Genomic DNA, 22,986 nt, shown 5'->3' on the forward strand with positions numbered 1-22,986 from the left:
GGAGAGAGAGAGCGAGGGAAATCACAGTGTGCTACCCTGGGCTCACGCAGATCAGCGCCGTCTAGGTCAGCACATTTGAAGTTAAAGTCAGTCTTAAATGGGTCTTCAGACACCCTCAAATAAAGCCGACAGACAGCGCTGACCTTTACAAACTACTGTCTGCAATGAGGAGAGAGGGAGAGGGAAGGGAAGGGGGGAGCGGGGGGAGTGGAGAGATGGAGAAAAGCGCCGTGGCTCAAACTCCTTCTAATTGAAACTTTTCAATTCTTTTTGTGAGTTGAGCTAAACTCTAGGGAAGGAAAATGAAAAGGAGAAGCAGGTTCTGTTTTGACTCGTTCGTTTTGAGCAGACCCCCTCCACCACACTTCCAATTTTTGCAATGTGTTTATGTTCAAATCTAGGTTGCTGCAAGTGCTGGAGCGGCGGGGAAAGAGGGTGTTAGATCACGTTCCCCCCCCCTGCACTGTGCAATTAAATTTAATGACACAAGCGCTTCTCTCAATCGTTTGAAGTGACTTAGCTTTGGCGCTGGCGAAATGGAGCGGGAGAGGGCCAAGGTCGAAGGCCCGAGATGACATATTTCTTCTTGTGTTGCATAATTTAATGACCCCGAGCGTTGGCTTGTTAATTCATTCATTCCGAGGGAGTCTGTAATTCAACTGAGACGTGGAGCGGGAGGAGAGGGGAATCTCTGAAGATGACAGCGGAAAGACGGTTTTATTGTTGCTGAGCGTTATTGATCTGCATTCGACTGCGAGCATCCATCAGTGCTCATTCGCGCAAACCCAGACGCTTTTAATTGCAACCGCGAAGGGATATTTTTGGCTGATTTGACCGATGGTATGGCATTGCCAGGAACTATCCTAATGCTTTTGCCAGCGCCTCAGCTAATCTTTAAAACTTTTAAAGAAATATTTTCTCTGAGCGAGTGAGGCCTGGCTGGTCCCTATAAATCTCACCCGTAGTGCATGAGTTATTTGTTTATGCGTGACATGTCTTGGCTGGGAAATGTGTGTCAAGTGAGCAGGTGGGGCGGTCATCAATGAAGACAATTAAACACCTCGGAGGCACTCAGCCAAATCTTCCCTCTGTCCCTTGTTTCTCTGTACCCTCCCTCCCTCGTTCCTCTCTCTCTGTCTCTGACGGATGATAATTCAGTGGGAGTAAGGGGTCACGGCCTGACAGGGAAGGGCATCATCAGCTGTGATAACCATCGCTGGACACAGACAGTCAACAACAAGTTGGCAGCTGAAAACAACAACAGACGTGAAGAGAACTTTTCAAAGGCACACACAGGCCTGGGTTTTAGTTACAACCTCACAACACTATGTCGCTCTTTGAATGTGCGTGTGCTCGCATTAATGCCGAGTCGGCAGTTTGCATGAAGGGTGGCGCAGGGTACACTTTGTGCTGTGGCGGTGGCACACTGCTTACTCATCCTAACTTGATTCCCTTGTGTACCCCGAGACCCGGAGACACACAAACACGCGGCAAGACACAAAACGTATCACCGCTCAGCCCCTGTCGAGGTCAAAAGGGCTCTCAGTTTCTCTCGCATCATCTCAAATGCTCGCTAATTACAAGGAGTTGATGGGTATTATTGTACCCTCTCTAATTGCTGGAATATTCTAGAAGGACGAAAAAATACTTCTGTCACTTGCACATCCTCAAAGGAGGGATTATGGTCCCAAACTAGAGTGGGGGAGAAAAAAAAAAAAATCACTGTCACAAATGGGGATCGACTGTCAGACCCAGCTAATTATCCCCGTTGAAAAGAGCAAGCTTCATTTCCCGGACTTACGTCGAGGGGAATCATTTGTGTCGACCTCATCCCCAACATTATGAAAAGAAACATTACATTCACAATAACTCCCCCCCCCCTCACACCAATCTGCAACCCCCGCCATTCTTCCCAGCCCTCTTCAGCGTGGCTCTCATTTTGACGGCTAATTCCGGTGTTTTCATTTCAGAGGCATGAGCTTAATTCTAATGCATATTAACGCATTACAAGGGGGTATCCACGGCGGCAGCCCACACACATCACGCTGACACGTGGGATAAAACATGTAAGCTCTCGGTCACAACCACAGTCGAATGCGAACGAACAGTCTGCTGACTGATAGCTCCTACACGCTTTCACACATATTAGCTCTTCTTTAATGCACCGACACTGTTAGCCTTGTGCCTGTAAAGGCTCTGGAAGAGGTGCCGATTTGCTAAAGCAACAATGAGCCTCAATCTAAGTTCAGAGCGAATGCAACGCAGCAAGGTCAAAGCCGGGGCACTCGCATGATCGATGCTAACGTGATTAGTGACACGCTACCGTTCAACCAGAGGCTACGCTGGCGCTTTGTGAAGGTGCTGGTATTGCGCACCCTTTCCCATCACAGAGGCGTATGTGAACTTAGGAGCAGACATGTGTGCAGGCTAACGTGGAGCTCCCCTTGGACCATAATCCATTTATGAGTGTAAACATGGAGGAGGGGGGAAGACATTTACTGTCAGCCAGCACTTGCCACAGCCAGTATATCATCTCCCTGTCAGCAGTGCACACAGTGCTGGCCTCCATGAAATCAGTACAGCTACACTAGTGATATTACTGATATTAGCTCCAGGCTTCTACCTTCTAATCAACTGTAATTACGAGACTCTCATAGTGAATCATCGTTTTCATTTTTTTTGCTTGGACTGGCTACATTTTTTAAAAGGTGCAGATGAGTTTAACCGGATGTCTCACCTCGATTTTGTGCCTCAACACTCAAAAGGTTCCGGTTTCTGCTGCTGATCACAGCAGTTTATAGTGAACAAGATCTTCTCTCAGCTCTCAGCGAAGAAAGTGCTTCCAGTCATAGAAACAGGTAAGAAAAATGAGTAGCACATGTGAATTCTTGATTATAAAGTAAGTTGCAGAAAAGACACCCACATTTTGTCTCATTTTTTCCTTAATCAGTTATTTAATCCCATTTTTTTTTTAAATATCAAAATAGTAGAATTTCTATGAACGAGAAAAATAAAATAATGACTCTTATACAATATATATAACTGTATAGAAGGCTGAAGACTGAACCAAAGATATAAAATAGCCATAGTGATACAATGGTCACTACCTTCTTTGTTATATGCATAGTTCTTCAGTTCAGTGTCAATCGGCTGGCCTTATGTGAGGGGAATAGGGCACAGTTTGGCAGCCAAGGTTGGAGATGTGTTTAAGAAAGGTTGACATTTACACGCTAAGGTTCCCTCAGCCTTTGGACTCACAGAAGTCATTCAGCGGATTCATGTCCTGCTGCTCATGTCGTGGGGCATATGGGTGACAGTTGAGCCAACGCTATATACAGTATGTATGTGTGTTTATAGAAGGTTTATGACACAGAGAGAAATAAAATGAAACAAAGAATATGTTTCCTCCCTCGGTTTCTGATGTGCGTACACAGACAGACAATGACACACACTCCCTTTCCCATTATGCAAACACCTCTTCTCACACTCTGCCTTTGCTCCCAGACCATAACTTCTATTATTAGAGAAGGGCTCTCCAGCTACCGGTACTCCTTTTGATTTTCATTCGCGGCGGCTTCCATGAGCAGGTGCGGCGGCCTTGCCTGCAGACTCTGCCACCCTCCCTCTCACAGGGAAACACAATTAACTAGCTCGCAAAAACATTTAGACCCCAACAAGTATGTCTGTTTTGCTCTGGCAGGAGAAAACACATCATTAATGACTTTTGCTGTTTTTGTCTATTCAGCCAGACCGGAGGCAACTTTAGGTCAAGCAACATACAGCACAAACGCCTGCCCTCCGAAAAGCCAAGGTTGTCTGCAACGTCTAGATCGATATTTCTCCTGGTACTAGCTGCTGGAACACGGGGTGCATTGGCTGCTGAGCAACATGAGCAATGAAAACACCCGACCCTCTGCATATGTTTCCAAAAAGGGAAGAAGAAGGAGCGGATAGTCAAGGATGGAGAGAGACATGCGGTTTATGCACAGTGTGGATTTTCCACTGTGGAAGTAAGAAGTGGAAAATCTGAACTACTCGCAGCTTGTTTTTTTTTTTTTTCCTGTTGGATTTATCTACCAGAGCAATGTGTGATGCTGGATGGGATTTCATCACCAGTAAGCGCCTGATAAACAGAATAATAATGAGCGCTGGCTCTTCAGTTAGTGATTACAGTAGAAGACAGGCTTCTGAAAGAGAATAGCGGCATTGTGCTGTCGGTGAAATGCATATTCATATAGGCTGGTGTTTATGGTTTCTCCTGCTGTTGCACGCCGGTGACTCATGCCGGACATGCATTTGGCCTCATACATGCGCACACACTCACAATTATAACCCCCGCCCCCCCCGGAAACTTTCCCACAATGCTGAACATCTCACGGCAACACAACACTGTTACCAGACATCGTCATAGTTATTAGTCTATTATTAGCTGCAGTAGTTGCTGCACCCCACCCCCCCTCCTCCCGCCACTTCCCTGCCGACGCAGCGCTGTCATCATAGATGACTGGCTTCTAATTGGATACAGAGGAGGCCCGCATCCACGTTCCGCATGCTGCGAACGTCCATTGAGTGAGAATCTGATTTTCAATGAAATAAGCCCCCGAAATGCCAGAAATAACATTTCTTGGGGAGGTGGCAAGCTGATTACTCTGTGAATCACATTGAGGCTTCTGCATAAACAGATGACTGCAACAAGACGTCTGAGGAGAAGCGAGAGGGGGGTGAGGGGTGGGGGGGTGGACAGAGCTGAAACGACAGGGGATGGGGGGGTGGGTGGTGGTGGGGGGAGAAGTTTGTGGAACAAAGAAGGACCCTCTATTCTCTGTCTCTCTGTGCCTCAAACAGTTGGCACCTACTTTTTGCTTTTAATTTCTGCTCACGTTGGGTGAAAAAAAACAAAAAAAACATATGCAAACACACACACATTCAGAGGCATTCACACACACGTATACACACACACACACAGTGGGAAACTGAAGAAAAGCGAAAGTGAGGCAGCTGTGAAAACATTGCTTCTCAGTATCAGAAGAGACTTGAGAGGAAATATGGTGCAATTTTTTACAGCTCTCTGCCTGTCAGGGTGAGTAAAGAGAGCCCTGTCCAGTGGACCTTTACAGTCTGCACACGCATAAACACACACACATCACGCTTTAAAATAAAAAAAAAACCTGGTGTCACTGAGTGGGTTGCGAATATTTGCCTTTTTGCCTGATTTGAAGCAAGCCGTTGTAGGTTATTCCTGCATTCCTGCTGCCTATTTTTTCAGTGGAACACATTAGTCTGTGGCCTCATTTTCACTACAACATAAACAAGTGATTTCATGCTAGCAATTGTGGGAAACTTTGTATTTTTTGGCCTATTTCAGCACCAGACGCACCGCAACCCGCTTCCTGTTTTCGACATACGGCACATACAAATTGGTCTGTTGAATCTAATGTTAATATATAGAGTATATTCTGGTCCCCGCTCTCCGAATTAGTCCCACAATATGTAAGAGACACAATTAAGCAAGAGAATGCAACTGATTTCTATAGTGTTTCATCTGTAGCAGCTCCAGAGAATAAGGCTTGATTTAGAGTGTGTGTGTGTGTGTGTGTGTGTGTGTGTGTAAGCGCGCGCATGAAAATGTGTCAGACATTGCATTTCATTAGGGGAAGTGCTCTCTGGATCTTAACTGCGCATTCTTTGTTTCTCATTATTTTTTTGCCCTATTCACATCATCAGCACTTCAGATTAAACTGACACAATCTCTTGCCTGAGTGTGAGGACGCGCGCGCGCACACACACACACACACACACAATTAATCACAAGAAAAGGGAAGAGTCTGCTCGGGTTGCATAACACCTTGAGCAGAGCACAATCGCGTCTACACTCTCCCACATTCGGTCCCTCCGTCTCTCGCTCCTTCTTCTCTCCCATCATCACCTTTGTCAGAGGATAAACTCTTTGGCTCGCAGGCTTTCTATCAAAGCCCGAAAACACAAAAAGGAGCTCACTGTCTTTATTCTCGCAGTCTGTTTATACACTGTATACACTTTCACCCCTCTGCCGCCAGCTCCCCTCTTTGCTTCTCCTCTGACGCTTTAGAAACAAATTGCTTTGTCCTCGCGCAGAGTTCAGCCAAAGAACATGAGTGTTGACAGCTATGGTCTTTTCAAGAGGAGAGGGAGGATTACTGCATGTATGTATTGAGGTGGATTAAGACTTTGACGCTATTGAAAGGTCCTGACTGGAGCATTTTTTGGGAATTGGTCAGCGAGTCTTAAGCCCAGATAATGCCTCTAAGACCAAAATGAAATCACCAAAAGCAGGGGCAGTAATAATAATAATAACATCAAGGAGGGAGGGAGAAAAGAGCAAACAATCAAGAAATGTCTGGAAAATGCAATTTTCACTCCGAAAACCATCTGTTCTCGTTGCTTATAATCTGCGGTTGCTTTTGATTAAGATTAAACTTTAAACCCAAGCCCTGTGAGCTATTAAAGGAGTGCAGCCTCTTTATTATTTTTTTAATAAACATGAGTGATTTGAATGGTGATTTGGAGGAGCTCTGGAACAAGGTGTGTGCGTGCGTGTGTGTGTGTGTTTATATGAGTGTATATATGCATATATGTGTGTGTGTGCATGTGTGTGTCCTTGCTCCGTCTGCAATCGCTCAGGGATTAAGATGATTTATGCTGCACTGGCGTGACTTCAGATTCACAACGTGTGGGGTGATGGAACCATCATTCATCTCTCTCTCGCTCTCTCTCCCTCTCTTTCTCTCTCACTCGAGTCCCCTAAAGCTGAACTGTCTGCGAGTTTAAATTCTTATTAAAATTCTTCCCATGTCTGGTATTTAGCATGAAAACAAACAAACAAACATCAAATAGTTGTTTTTTTTGGCATTACTGGCATGGTTGGACTCATGATGAAGATGTTTTTAAAAAATAATCTGATCAAAATTGATGCAGCAGAACCAGAACCTGTCAAAACCTGGATTGCTACATTACCCACAATCCAACTCGACCACCGACAGTTCAGTGGCAGATTCCAGTGCTCGTAGCGGAATGTCGCCACAAGCCTCTCCCCTCAAGCAGAGATGAGGAGCGGGCTACAGAGGTCTGGCAAATTCACTTCTTCCTCGCTCCACACCCCCTAGATTATGTGTGTGTATCTGCGCGTTTGTGTGTGGCAGTCCTGATATGAGACAAGTACCCAAAGAGTAGTTTGAGAACGAGTTCATCATAACAGCTATAACTGGATAATGACTGTAACTTGTTTCCCTGCGCAGCATGTGAACCCAATCTGTCACTTCCAGAATATTTTCAAATCCGAGCCGTACATTGTGTGTGGGAGGCAGGCAAACCAGTGCTCCTCTGCATCTGCGTACATGCAATGAAGAACATGTACAGTAGCCTTTTGCAACCAAACAAAAAAAACAAAACACTCTAGAACCGGTGCTAATTTGAAAACAGTCCACACAGCGTGCCCCCTTCTCTGTATTTCACATGCAGCTTTCACTTGCAGCACAAAGGATTCCTCCGTGCGAGTGTATACAAGCTCTTGATTTGCCAGACGTGAGCCTCTTCCCAGTAGCATCCCTCCGACAATTTGCACGAACCCATTCACTCACAGCGAGTTGCAAGGCGATACAATGTTTGCGGAGGCTGCCAAAAACTGATCTTAGGGCATTCGCTTAACGAGACAAGAGAGATTTTTACATGTGGTTAAATCCGGTCCTGCACATATGTATTTATGTGTGGGTATTTTGCGAGTGGACTTGCAGGCACATCATCTGGATTAAGATGTTCTGTTTTGTCAGCCGATCAGCGGCGGGGGCGCACGCAGGGGTGTCTTTTGTCGTCATGTCAGTCTCTTCCTACTTCCTTTTCTCTTTCTCTCTCTCGATAAAAGTTGAACGGTTGCTTGATGCTTAGACAAGATAAAAAAAAAAAAAAAAAAAAAGTCAGAAAAAGAAACCCAAGAACAGAATCGGAATGACAAGGAAGTTGTGAGGCAGGAGGTCTTCAACTTTACTTTAAATAACGCTTCAGCTCTGTTGACCATTGCTCATTAGTTTTTCCACACTTAAATCTAATCCTGTGTGCCCCGCGGAGGCACTTCTGTGACTCGTTCCCACAACCTCCTCTAAAGTGATTGCCTGAGGGTTAGTTCAAACGACAGACAAGATAAATGCTATTGTTTTAGCCTTCAAGGTAGCCATTAGTCTGCGGGCGGGACTGCAAACAAAAGGGCAGGAAACAGACAAAGAGTCCCACTCTTTTGCCACCAATGCACAGAAACAGGTGTGCCCCTATTGCATTTGTTCAAAGGGTCAATCTTTTTGTAAAGACCCTAGGGAAAGAAAAACAACTCACCTGGCTTTTCCCTCATCAAATCCCTACCGCATTTACCTCCATTGTTTGGCTTCAGTGTCACGTTACTTTGCTCTGATTGCATCCGCTGATGTGTTTTGGTTCTCGGGTGCTTTTCTATTGTGGTTTAAATGGAAGCTTTTGACTGCCACTTTGGCTTTCCCCATCCCTCACAGGAAGTTATGCTTAGGGGTTGTAGTCATCAAGAGATGTGCATAGCTGAGCTGGAGCTTTGTGAGGTAATTGCTGCACTTTTACAGGCTTGAAAAGACAGCCGCCACGGTGAACGGCACACAAAAGGAGGGGGAGAATTAATTTTTGCTGCTTGTTTCGTGACCTTGAGGTGAAAGCCCACACCCAGGGGAAGGGCGGGATCTGTGCACGCTGTATGTTTTCGGCGCAACGCTTCCTCGCCTTCACGACCAGGTGCAGCAAAATGTCAAACAACACAGAGGAGGGAGCGCTGCCCGATGATGGAAAGAGACTCAGGTGAAATTTGTCAAGTCATGGGCTCAAGTTTGACGCGGCACTTCAATTACTGGGTGCCAATGCATATTCATCCCAGCGTGAGGGGGAAATGGTGCGTGGTGCCCCAAAATAATTCCCGAGCTGTCAGCGGGTTGTTTTATTCAGCGACGAACCCCGGCAATGTATTCCCTGCTCTGGGAAAGGATGATCGAGAGGAGAAAGGGAGGAGAATGAGGGAGATAATGTATTTATGAAAAAGGAAGAGAGGCAAACTAACAAAAGGGTATTTTCTTGTATGGAAAAAAAAAAATCTTTTTGTCCTTTATGTGGTTCATGCAGGTGCTGCAATAAACTGTTCACATTGTGAGCTAAGAGAGCACAATAGCAGAAAAACGCTAAAGGTCTTAAATGGGTCAACAATGCATAAGCAAGCAGCTTCACACTCACAAGAGAGAAGCAGGGAGAGTGCAAATATTAGCAGACACACATACATACATACACAATTTCCTCCTCTTAATGCACACACACACACACACACACACCGATTTCACGGCTGTGCGAATGGTTTGCCAAGTGTTTGTCTTAAGTAGGGTGAGCTCTCGGCCTTCATAAAACATGTATGGTGCTAATGCTGACTGTTATGCGAGTTTCTTGCCTTGCAGTCACCGGGGAAACCGGTTCGATGGACTAAATGGACAAGCCTTTGTAAAAAGTCTCTCGTAAAACGCATTAAGTCACTCGATGCTCTGTGACGGCTCGAACAAAACCCTCCCTCTGTTCTCTGCAGATTTCTGAGAGAACTGCAGAAGGATTGTTCAGGGTGAGGAAAATAATGAGCATCAGCCAAAAAAATAAATATATATATAGTCCACTTCTACTTTGGGAGGGAATTTCTTTCACTAATGCATATATGACCCTGAGTATTTGTGTCCATGAACGCGTCATGGAAGAGATAGTAGAGAGAATATAATGAAATTCCTCAGCTAGAGGAACTAAGGAGGATATTGTCCCTCCAGGTGAATGGAGTTTGCACATGTGTGCAAGCATGCATACAAGAAGATTTTGTGAGTGCCTTTGTGTGTGTCAAAACCTTCAGTATGCGCCTTTTCTGTTTAGAGAGGTGTGTGTGTGTGTGTGTGTGTGTGGAGGAATGTTATGAAACCCTCCAGCACCGCCCGGTGTCAAAGGTCCCAGCATGTGCCACTTCGAGACCTCTAACACTGCTCTGCCACGGGGAGAGGCTCCTTCCATATACCGTGTTAGCTTTTCATTTCAGTCCCTTCCCTCCTTCCCTTCATCTCACCACTGCTATCCTCCCTCCCTCCCTCCTTCCCTCCCCACCCTCCCTCCACATGAGACACATTAACTCTGTCCTCAAAGAGAGAAGGCGAGGGAGAGAGGGAGAGTGAGCGGGAGGATAACCCCCGTCTTCCATTGTTACACGCTTTCATCTATTTTTATAAGGCGAGGAGCGGAGGGGTGAGAGAGAGAGAGAGAGAGAGAGCGAAAGGGAGGGAGAGGATGGAGGGAAGTAAAAATAAGTTCTGGTGGGCCGTGGTAGTCTTGTTGCACCGCTGAGATTATGATGCATCTCCGCTTGGACTCGCACTTACATGTGCAGGCATGTGTGCACACACACACACACACACCTCAGCATTCGGTAGATACACACCACTTTCTGTACAGCACTTGGTCAAGATAACACTTCAGTTGAAGTTATTTAGCATTTACAAGTAGTTAATATTAGAGTTTAAAGTCTTGATTTACAACAATATATAGTCATCAACTACAGCTCTTCCTATGACACATAGGAAATGCAGTTGTATTTATTAATATATTAATAAACACATAAGATTTGTTGATCTTTTTATTATTGTTATTGATTGATATGGGAACTGTGATTTACATCCTGCTCTAGCGCAGAAATGTTTCACAATCTTAAGCTACTGTACCCCCCGCATAGCCCCTGCAACACACTAAAACACACACACACACTGATTATCATTAGCTTTCCACATAATGCCTGCAGCAAAGCACGCATTTGTTTGCCTGTGTTTTGACAGTTTTACAGCATTTAGCTACGTCTCTGAGTCATCAAACCACCCCGATTAAAGACGAACATGATGTCAAATTCCTAAATAATACGACCTAATTGGTATCAATTAGCGGTAGCAGCCGACACTGCTGGCACAGTGAGGAGTTTCCTGACAAAATCCCTTCCCAGAAGGAATGCCAGTTTACAGCCATGCCTGCCGGAGATGTGGCGCAGCAAGCTGTTCTGTAAATAGGCACACGTGGGTGAACCCAGACAGGGTGGCAAAAAGAAAAGCATGAAAGCAAAAGTTTGTAGGTTCTTTTTGTGTCGTTTTTCAGTAGTTTAGACAACGTTCTGGGCGGTGGAGAAGCACAAATGGGAGTTGTCAAAGGTTAAGCTGCTGGTGGGCCAGATGCCGCACATACATAATGTGTAAGATAAACAATTTAAGCCCCTAGAACATGCAAGCGTCAGCTGATGCACAAACACAGCCACAAAAATGTACACAACTTGCAATTCCCACCTTAAAGGTCAAAAAGATTGTCACTGCTTACATTCAAGCTGAAGCATACACACACACACACACAAACACACACACTCTGAAACACAAGGATATTTTTTACCAGTTTTGGCAAACCTTCATTGAAATGAGCACACTTATGTATATTGGCTGAAAGCAGGTTACATCTGGTTCCAATTGGTTCAGTTGGGTTCGGCAAAACAACATTCACCTTTTGTGCTTTCTCGGAAAGTTCTGTAATCATACAAATGTGATGTGTTTCACAATCAACGCGACATTCCTTGTGCGCAAAACTAAATTGCCGACAATGTTTTTTTTTTCAGATGCGTGGAAAGAATGTGTTGGGCAAGAGAAGAACAGTTTCAGCAGCGTTGTTAGGCATGTATTTGTGTATGTGCCTCAACTGTGAGATATGAGGAGGGGGGTAGTGAGAGACGGTGTTTGCACATAAAGTATAGCATGTTTGGCGAGTGCATGAATGGATGCATGAGCGGCCCCGGCTTGGTGTCGGCCTGCAGAATGTGTGAACACCTGAATTCTATTTGTTTGTGCTTTTTCAACAAATTCCCTGAGGTGAGGAAAAAAATAAATAAAAAAGAATCCCTTCCATTCTTTGGCTTTCTCTGTGTTTCCTCTTCGATATGCTCCTGGTGTGAAGTTGTCATGCTGCAGCATATGCACATACAAATACATACATTACGTACACACAGTTGTCCCTTGCAGTGGTCTCCTTTGAATGCTCAGCCCACATTCGGAGCTCAGAAAATATACAAATAAATGAATAAACAATTGCAGTCAGCGAGAGAGATTATTGGCATCCCTTGCAGCTAGCCCCTCCCATGCTCTAGACCTCACACTGGGAACGACATGGCACCCACTGTGTCCCAGTGCTGCACACCTGATGTTCCAGCATGCACCAGCAAATGTGATTCCTCGCTCGGCACAACCTGTTCACCTCATCTTCTTTTGTAATCATGCACAGAATCCTAACTGGTTATTATGACAAAGTTAGAAAGAGAAGAAAGATCCGGGGGTGGAGGGGGGGGACAAGGAGGGAAAACAAGCAGAAGACAGAGTGCCTGGGAGGAAAAGAGAGAAGGGGGGGGCTAAAGGAATAAGGGAGCAGAGGGTGGGAGGCTTTGGCTGAGTGCCTTGGAGGTGTTTAATTGTCTTCATTGAAGACCGCCCCACCAGCCTCTCCCCCCCCTTGCCAAACGCTACACCTGACACACGTACCCCAGCCAAGGAGTGATGATATCATGAGAGAGGTGCGGGGAGGTGAAAAAAAAATGGTAAGAAAAAAAAAAGAAGCTAGGTGCATTCCAAATTAACAGCTGTCGGAGAAAGTGATTTTATTCCGAACATAACAAATGCCCGTGCCATTTGGAGAGAAGCCAAATTGCTAGTCACCGCTTCGTTGCACCTAAAAAGGCACAAAATGCACATGGCAGCGTGTATGACTGTAGGCCCTCATTGAAAATACAGTCATGTCTCTGCAGTGCCATGAAAAACCATTCTGCTCTCCGTTCTCTTTCTCCTACAAGCGCTGGCTGGCTTTGAGCTTTATCAACTGTGCATCCAGATTGCAGAAGACAACGGCGAAAATACAACAGACATCCATCTTTGAAGCGAAAACCCGCGCACGTATCCCCTCCGAAAACAATATGGCTGCCTGACTTGTACTTTTTATTGCAAGCGCTTGACAATAACACCTTTAAAACACATTTGCTGCCTTTCCTTTGTGTGCGCGAATGGCTCATATTCTGTATGTAGCACAATATGAAGTGGCTGCTCTTTTTTCCTCTCTCGAACCAAATGGCCATCATGGCTGCGCGATGCTTCTCTGTGTATCACTGTTTGTAAGCCAGTTGAATGGCTTTTTTAATCTCTGTCAGGAGTGGGTGTCAGTCCGCCTCTAGCTACACAAAACACCACAGCAACAATTCCATTATCCACACTCGGACCGCCACAATGTGTGTGTTTGTGTGTGCAACACATACATCAGTTCTTCCTTATTTTTTTGGCAGTCTCCTCTGTAACTTAGATTGCAGTGAGAGGAGCGTTAGAAGGGTAACATCCATTCTGAACAATTCTTTTCCCACTTTTTTTGTAAGATTTGCACCGTTATAGTTTCAAGTCTTAACAGAAAATTCCTGTTTAACTCGTCTTCTTCTACATTATTAATGTGTTATTAAGTTGATTTAAAGGGTTAGTTCAAGCTAATTACCACAAAGCTGTCCCTGAAATTTCTGTCACCATCCAAATACAATGGACTGAACTGCATGCTGTGCCTCTTACTCATTTACCTGGGACCCCTTGCCATAGTTTGCATATGTGAAGACATTGTGAATTATCCCAGGTGATTTCTCTTTGTGTGCTTTTTGAGGTCTAAAGAGGTCAAATTAGTAATTTACATAGAAACGGGTTATTGCCATTCTACCATTTTATTCATCATTGAATTTATGACCCCTTGGGAGGGTTTGAAGGCCCACGCTTGGAATCACAGCTCCAGATTATCCACAGGACAAACAGTTTCCTTAGGGACTATTTCTCCGGCTGAGAGTAGTTACAATGAAAAGTGTCCACAGTGAGGTCACTGAATTATCCAGAGCAACCTGGACACTGGAATTAATAAAAATGTATCCTTTTCAGTGCTGTGAGCCGCTCCATTGTACTGAGGTTGCGGCAGAAATCCCCCAACCTGGGCAAATAAAACCACTGCTTATGCATGGCTGGATACCAAAAGAGGTCAATGATAAAATGTCTTCTTTTGCAATTTAGATAAACTAAAACAGTGGCGGTCAATAATTTCCCCACAGATTGCTCGGGTCTCTGTACTTCATGTTAAGAGCAGGTATTTCTCAAGCTTAATTCTGTCAGTATGGTGTCTTACAGGAGTTAAGACTGTGCTGGGTGGGCTTTACAGTCCATGCGTGCCCATGTGGAGAGACAGAGAGGAAGACAGGACTGTGGATGTGACACTGGGGTATGATTTGAATACCTGCCTGCTCCGGCTGAGCAGTGATCAATCATCTCTCTGTCAAGCATCACTCCCCGCTGGCAACTTCTCCATGCATGTAACCCCATCCCTCACTTTTTTCCCTTCTGTTTCTCTTTATTAATTTTCTCTCTATATCTCCTGGTCTCTCTTCAACCTCCAACCACCCTTCGATCAATTCCTGGTCTCCTCCGTTGTCTCTTACTCATTTACTCTGCCTTCCCATGCCGCCGCCCCCCTCTCTTTACCTTCCCCTCTGCGCTTCCTCTCACATCATCTCACCGGGCCCTCTTGTTCTTTCTATCTCCCTTGCTGTCGCCTTGCCTGAGGATATCACGAAAAGAAATCAGGGGCATGGGGTAAAGGGACAGATGGAAATGAATGAGAGACACAAGGCAGAGGACTGCAGGCACACACCCAATACAAAAACCCTGCTACAAAATGTACAACCATCCAAACTAGTGTAACACGGTGCACCGATACTTCAAAAGTATCACGATTCTCGAAAATTAAAAACGTCACGATTCCTAAATTTATTAGTATCGATCGACTTTTAAGAATGACTGCGTTCCAGATTTGTAAGAGACGTATTTCATGTTGGTGTGTGCAACGCATGCTTCCAGTGCTTCCCTATGGACGTCTGTCTTTTTTCTCCTCACGCACGCAGCAAAGAAGCTGCAGCTGTCATGTGACAAACACTATAACGAGACGGCTGCATGTGAAGCACAAGTGATACTGTGCCCGCCGGTCCACGACTGGTAGAAAAAGATGAAGCGAGGAGTGAAATATGGAGGTACTTTGCCTACCTTGCTGACAGTGAGGGCAAAGCTACCGATAAGTGGAGACCTGTTTGTCGTCAGTGCTACAAACAAATGCAAACAAAGGGAGCCAACACCTCGAACCTGGAGAAACACTTGGCCGACGAGCACGTCGAGTTGTACAAGGAGTTTAAAGACCGACAGGTTAGTATGTGAAAGACAACACGACCACGTTCATGCCCTTAAATAAGTCAAATGAGTAGGCTATGGTTTATTTTGTGAGAAGTCACTATTTTGCACCACCGTAGTTTGACGAGGCTAACTATGGGCATTATCCTCATGGCTAACCAATATCCTGCCTGCGGCTAATTCAACATCTCTGAAAACGCAACTTTCACAGATAACATTAATAATTTGCAAGCTGCTAAAATAAAGCATACAAAACATCAGCTAAAATGATCTATAGGCTATATGATTATAATCAGAGTATGTGCATGTTTGTCAGTGATTTATTTATTTACGGTTATTACAGCATTTAAAGAGCACAGACCTACGCAAAGGAGGTGTATTTGTGAAACGCCTGGACTCAAATATTAAGTTAACCATCAAAGAAATCAGATGTTGAAGTACAGGGAACATTAGCCTATATTAATCCATATATCACAGCTTAAATAACATTAGGTTAACTCATTATTTCCTTTTTAATTATTATTTAATTATTTAATAATTAATTGTTAATTATGGTAATGTTATGGTTAAGTAAATGTTAGCAGTTATCACTATAACCACTGGATATAGAGATGCTAAGTTAGTCACAAGTTATTGTTACTATCACACATAAACTATTTAGGTCCTCTGTTATGACAAATTCATCACCATCATATTTTAAATATTTCCATTTTCTTCTGCTACAGAAGTCTGGAGCCACGGGCTCAATGGCTGAGTTTTCTCCTCTGAAAGGAAAGGTTGCACAACTGACAGAATGAGTTACAATATCTGAGATATTGCTGCTAAATTTGATTTGCTTTTTTCAGAATCAAGATAAAGTTATGTTTTCTCTTATGTTTCTTATGATAACTGAGATAATGCTGCTAAATTTATTATTTTTTTACCTTGAATGTCATATTGATATTGATATTTCATATTTTGTTCAAATGTTTAATATATCTGCTGTTCATATGTTCATTCATTAGTGTGCTATATGATTAAAATCTTGTCCCACTTTTAAAATAAAGCACAGCTATGATATTTGAGAGTGTTTCTCCCTTTTCAGGAAAAGTATTGAAAAAGTTTCGAAATCGCAATTCTTGACTTGGTATCGGTATCGAAACAATAATTTTAGTATTGTGACAACATTAATCCAAACTCTTTTGCACACTTTTTAACTGATTATTATTTCTTTCATATCTCTCCCGATTTTAATTTTCAAATGAATGTTTTTTTTTACCCATGTGCACACATGGACTGTGACCTTAGGGAGGGCTACGTGGGGCGAAAAAGCGGTGTAACATGCTGATTGATAAATTGAGCGCCTTCCGCTGGGTAATATTTTCCCCAACACCGCTCTCTAACGGGCTGTAATGGGCACGCAGCACACGCAGAAACACACTCACCAAGTTGAGGGAAATCAGACCTAAGACCAGCGCTGTTTGCCTCTCCGCTCTTGAAATATGAATGGTTTTAATTAAACAAACTCGCTTTGCCATCTGGCCCTACAATTGGGCTTGCCTAATGAACAGAGTTACACACAAACACACACACACACACACCCATCCACATTATCAACCAGGCTAAGCAGCATTCCAATGGGCAAAGCTTCGTAAATAGAAACAACAACAATGAAGTGATCTAGTGAGGTGCTTCACAGAGCTGGAAAATGATGCAGTGCCTCATTGTGCTGAACGAGGAGTGTGTGTGTGTGTGTGTGCGTGTGTGAGAGAGATGCTGTTTTTTATGTGGCTGAGCATGTTGTGTGCACTTTGCTCAACATGTGCATTTCTCTGTGTAAAATTGTGCATTTTCGGTGTATCAGTCTTGTGTGCGTGTCAGCAAAGGCTCAGACGCAGCGCCCTATACTCGCCAAATACCTGACGGATAGCTGCTGTGATGATGTGCCACTTGTCTGTCCTCTCGACTGGGCCAGCTAGCCAACACTAAGTGATAATGTTTGTAATCCAACGGTGGTACCCCAAGATTTCTCAGCAGGAGAGACAGGAGAGAGATAGAGTCTGGTGTATGTGTGTGCGCTGGGGGGAGGTTGTCTGGCAGCCAAAGCACAGAAACGTGGGAGGCATGCTAACGTAAGCAGCCAGTAGGACGTGCTATTACTCTCTTAGAGGCTACAATAAATTTGCACTATTCATCTGTCTTAGCAGCCAGCATAAACAAAATCAGGCATCAGCCTCTGTGAGATGCACTCCGTGATGTAGTGGTGAATAAAAAGTTGAGTAAACTAATGTTGAGCCTCCTGTCTGTTGGTCATCATCATATGGCACAAACAACCCTTGAAATATGGAGAAAAAAACTCCTTTTTTTGCTTATATTTGCTTATTTTGCTCTTTAAAGCTACGTTTTGATTATTTTTATTCTACACAGTTATTTGTTAGCATTAGCCACCAAAGCAGCACAGCGCACAGTGTTAAATCAGAGTTGTAAATAGGAGGTGAAGCAAAAGGTAAAAGGTTAAAGTCATAAATTAGCATTACATAATGATTCACGCTACAGATGAAACAGGATAGCTCATTGGCAGCGTGACCTACAGCACCAAAAGCACAACGCGCCACGTAGCTTCACTGATGTACTGAACAATGATATTACATCTTCAGTGCCGGGAGCTGTTCAGATTCGCACAAAGGTTTCACATGAAAAACACTTTGCACACCTCAGACACCTTGCTCATGATGAAAGGGCAACGTGGAAGCGTGTTATTTTGAAGTGTACTTGAACTAACACGGTAAGAATCTAAAAAAAATGCACTGCCCCCCCCTTGGCGATGTGCAGATCAATAATAGAGCACAAAGTCTTTGACCTGCCGTACATCTGGAAGGGCTCTTCGACATCCATAACGGCCTAATCGGGTGTTTGACTCCAAACACTCAAGCGTTTATGAATATCTGATGAGCACCGGGGTAAGCTTATGAATAAGTGAGGGGCCCAGCTGTGCATCAAAAAAAAAGATCAAGCCTTCACGAAATGTACCAAATGTCATAGCAGGGCAATATATGGAGCCGTGTGCCGTTCAAGAATTAGGGTAAAATTGATGTACGTCTCGAGAAGGTGTCTGAAGACGACAAATTGAGTTCTTTGTGCGCTGTTCAACCTAACAAATTCAGAAACATCTGCAGAGATGCAGCAGAATCCTCCCGAGGTGTGTCTGATAGTTTGTGCAGTGTGGAATGGGTCAAGAATGTGTTCATTTGTTGTTGTTGTTGTTGTTGTTGTTCTGGCTCTGTTCTGGAAGAATCTGTCTTGGGTGGACAAGTTGTACTTTCTTTCTTCTGCTTTTCTTTGCAGTACTCCCCATGGAAATAAGTTTACCAATAGAAAATAATAAAGTTCGAAACCTGACCTTGATGAAGGAGATGAGGAAAAAGAAAACACAGTCCCTCAGCATGTCTGTGCATAGTGGAAAGAAAAGGAAGGCTGAAGAGCGGGAGTGAAAACAGACTGTGTGTGCGCCGTCTTCCCATGTGTTTGTGTGGGTCCCTATTAGTACGGATGCCTGCGTATGTGCGTGTGTTTGGCGGGGGGGGTAACTTGCGTGCGTGCATTCATGTGTGTGAGACAGACGGGCAGCTGCGGAGTGCAGGGCGATTGTTCCTGCACATTGTGTGAACATCGACCGTCAACAAGCGAGTCGGAGCTGGAAAAAAAGCTCAGAATCAAAAAGGGACATTAGCCTTTGTCCGCTTTTCACCGTGACACAAAGCGATGGCAATCAAACATGATGAATCAGTGTACATGGTGAATGAAAAACACAAATCAAATCCTCGGAATCAAAGTTTTCAAACTGACACCCGTGCTTCTCGCCCTACGCTTGATATTTTAATTGTTTTTGAACTGAGCCGTTGTTTCCTTTCATCTGCACTCACAAACACTCTCTCCCCCCTGTCCCCTGCTTCATTCCTGTCCTCCACAAAAAAAAAGAAAACACGAATCATCGCCGCATTACGAACGTAAATGCCTGCAATTACCTGTCGCTAATGATGCCCATGCCAGCACTGAGCACCACAGCAAGCCATCTGCTAACTTTTGTTCTCCCTGTTTCCTCATAACTCCCTAATTTTCAAAAAAAAAAAAAAAATCTTCTTCATATAGAGCAAATGCAGTGCTGATGGTGTCTGTGTGTGCTCTGGCTACAACACAAGGGGGAGCGCTAATGACTGTAGTTAGCATCCCTCAAGAGGCTGGAGCAGTTTGCCAATATTTGCCCTAACCTTAGATGATTGCATTTACTTTACACTTAGGTATTTAGCCAATGCCCTCATCCAGAGTGACCTCGCATAAGTGAGCAAGCGGGGGGCTCGACGTCTTCCTCAAGGACACCTTAAGAGGAAACACATAGCAGCTTTTTTTCTGTGGCTGAATGATAAGATGTAGACCAATTACAGTCTCTCAGACCAGAAGGCCACCGTGCTCTCTGCCTAAATCCAGATTATATCTCCTCACAGCCTTAGAGTACAAGCTGTAAAAACTTAGAATGGTATAAATGTGCTGCAAAGATGTGCCAGTTAGAGGTTGATTTGAGATTGAAAACAAAACAGGCAAATATTCACATGCACTCACTCACTTCCAATCGCACTTGTACAGCTGCCTTTCCATCTACACACACGCGCGCGCGCACGCACGCACATCAGTTCGGCTGATCTCACTAAAGATAGCGAGCAGCAGCAAAGGCATGTTGTTTCTCTTGGATGGAGACTGATTCATGAATTGACCTTGACTCTGTTCCTCCAACAAATCTCCTCTAAAGCTCCAGTATACTTTGCAACAGAACCCTCTTAAACCGTGGAAAAGGAGAATTAACAACATATGAGCACTGAGCTGAAACCCAAATTGATGGAGATTATATTACCATATATTTTGGGTCAATGTGGGAATTGTAAAATATTTTAAACTAGACTTTATTGATAGAGATAATTGACAGAGATACATGAGCTTTTTTGGTATCCAATATCCCATTCGTTTGTTTAGCTATTTATGGTATTTTTGATCTCAAGGTGGATTTGATTGACAGGCTGATCGCACTTTTGATCTAACTCGGTTGTCCGCTACCGGTCGTCCCTGTCCAATTACTTTTAAAAGAGACCAAATTGAAATGAGCCTTTTTAATTGGGTCTAATTTGGCCGGTAAATGGGTGCCTATTGTCTGAAAAAAGGAGATTTAAATACCCACAAGGTAGCCTTATCAGCCCACATTAAAAGTGTTTCAAATCCCTTTAATCTGCATTAAGGCCCAAATTTGAGAAAGCTCACTGCGGACACCTGTGCAACTGCCCATTTGATGTGCACATCTGTCTGGTTTGCCTGACTTTCTATCTGCTGTCAGGTTCATTGCAAACCCATAAGCCATCCAACCCTCTCAGATATTCCTTCAAGGTAAAGCAATCGTGATTTGTCCGAGCTTCACCTTTTGGTAAAATTGGACACTATTTTGACTACGTATGATATGAAATAAGTTAAGACATCATTTACAAAACCACTCCATCTAAAAAAGAGAGGATGTGAATCTTTAAGCCATTTGAATATCCTTATCCTAAGCTGCAGTGGGGGAAGCCTCTGCACTTAGGCTTAGCACTCTCAAGACAGCTACTCCTTGTTAAGCATCGCCTCAGACTCCTAGACTATGAATGGGACCATTACCCCCATCTCTCACTACACACCCAGATACACACACATACACTCGCACACACATATTTTTGGCCTTGGTAGGAAACTAGCTCATGCTAGGTTCTGCAAGGGAAGATACAGTACTGTACCTAGGGACTGCCTTTACAATAGGCTTCATTGCTTTCCACTGCTCCCACTCACTCTCTCTAGGCTGCAGTCTTTTCACATTACAACCTACAGAACATCGGTTCTATCTACCAATTGTAGAAAATGTAACTCCTTCTTAAGGGCCTCAAGCCAAACACACACTACAAATCTGTGTAGCTTCTAAACAATTCAAGTTGGGTATTAACCCCCCATTGTCTTCCCACTTTACTTTATCTCAAAGAATACAGGGTGAGATATAGAGATCTTGTAAAACTATCCTCAGTCAAGTTGAAACTTAAACGACAAAAGAAATTTGACAGGAATTGTAAATAAGTCCAAAAGAGCTGCAAACTAAAAGGAAAAAAAGATGATCTGAAAGATGTTGATCTAAAAGAATATATCTGTTACATATATTCCCTCGGTAGCCCCTTTGATCGAATAAGCCTGACGTTTCTGAAACAGAACCATAGGTTTTATGATAAATCCCACACCTCGTCTTTACATGATGTACATTCGTGGAAGGGCTTCAGCTTTAATAAAAGTTGCAACCGCTACTACTACACCACAACCTCAACACCACATCACACCTGACACACTACACGTCTAACTAACTACTGCCAAAAATCTCCAAGCCAAAGACACCTAAAGAAATGTCTACTTGATAAGAAATATTAAAAAGGACAGAACCTCACATGTTTCTGTATGTTTGTATATTACTGGGCGTTCTACGTGAATGCTCTTGGCAGTATGTGAGTGTGTGTTTCCTGTATCTTAACGTTTTCTTAATCTCCTTTCAGTGTTTGCCCCTACCATTTTCCATGTGCTCTGCCTCACCGACACTGCCATCCGGCGTTGTCCTCTCGTAGCTGTCCTCAGGCAGGGGAAGGGCGCCCAGCCGGGGGCCCGATGAACTCTTGCTGCTGGGCGTCTCCGACTCGTCCAGGCCGCTGTCGTAGCAGCTCTGCAGCGATCCCTGCTGGTGAGGGTCCTGGGGCTGGCTCACCACCGAGAAGGTCACTCGGCGAAACGGCTACAAGAGAAACCAAACGGCCGGGGGTCACTATAAAAGGGACTGTTTTACTTGTTTAGTTTTTCTTATTGTCTGAGGGTAGCTAGGGAGGTGGATCCTCTGGATCTCGGAAGGAGATTTCGGGTCAGGATGGTAGAGAAACAGGTCAGGAAAAATGGGGCAAGGGTAAGGAACTATGCTTTAATTGGAGGAATCGTAGAAGTGTGCTAGCTCAAATTTAAGGACACAGCTATTAGGGCTAACTTAAATCTTCAAGCTAGTGGTGATGTCGCTTTCCTGACCCCCCAAAAATGAGACACATAACCTAATCTGCTCAATCACAAAAGCCAACAAAGATCTTTTATTACCACAAACAAGGTCCTGCCTTTCTCTCACCCTGAAAACTTTCAATAGGAAGACATTGTAATGGGGACATGGAGGAGGCTGTACAAAGAGAGTCTTTCACAGGCTCGCTTGAAGCTCAGGGGACCAAGCAGACACAGCAAAACCTGTGTGTTAAATACAACTAAGGACGGAAGAATGCACAAGCCTCATCCACTTGTTTATTTGCCCATTAAAAAGAGGACAAGGTGAACAAGCGTTTGGCTCTGCAGGCGGTCTGATTTGATGCCACAGAGCGAAAGCACACACGCAAAGACGAGCGCATACAAACACCTACTCGACGGCATGCGATCAAGTGCGCACGCACAAAAGGTTTTTGCCAGACGAGCTTGCGGGTTCACGCTGTCAATATGTGTGGCCTGCTGTAACACATTATTGAGCAGTGTCCTGAGTTAAGCAGTAACAGAGCATGTCATTAAAGCCGAGGCCTCTTTCTCACTGTCTCAGTCAGTTTCCCTTCCA

At 44.2% G+C, this 22,986-nt stretch overlaps 1 protein-coding gene across 7 annotated transcripts in view; it reads right to left on the minus strand.

Annotated features, from left to right (window-relative positions):
* The window catches only part of pcdh7b (protocadherin 7b), a 108,312-nt gene that overhangs the window by 35,932 nt on the left and 49,394 nt on the right, over window positions 1–22,986 (minus strand). For 2 of the 7 annotated variants that reach the window (XM_051375434.1, XM_051375438.1), the window contains exon 2: window positions 21,948–22,143. The exons of 3 other annotated variants lie outside the window; for them this stretch is intronic. In XM_051375434.1, coding sequence (XP_051231394.1) covers window positions 21,948–22,143 — 196 coding nt within the window. Of the gene's footprint in view, window positions 1–21,923; window positions 22,144–22,986 lie in introns of all 7 variants that reach the window. 2 more of the 7 variants (XM_051375433.1, XM_051375437.1) reach the window with 1 other exon arrangement.

This window comes from Dicentrarchus labrax, unplaced genomic scaffold (assembly GCF_905237075.1).
Source record: "Dicentrarchus labrax unplaced genomic scaffold, dlabrax2021, whole genome shotgun sequence".
Lineage (NCBI taxonomy): Eukaryota > Metazoa > Chordata > Actinopteri > Moronidae > Dicentrarchus > Dicentrarchus labrax.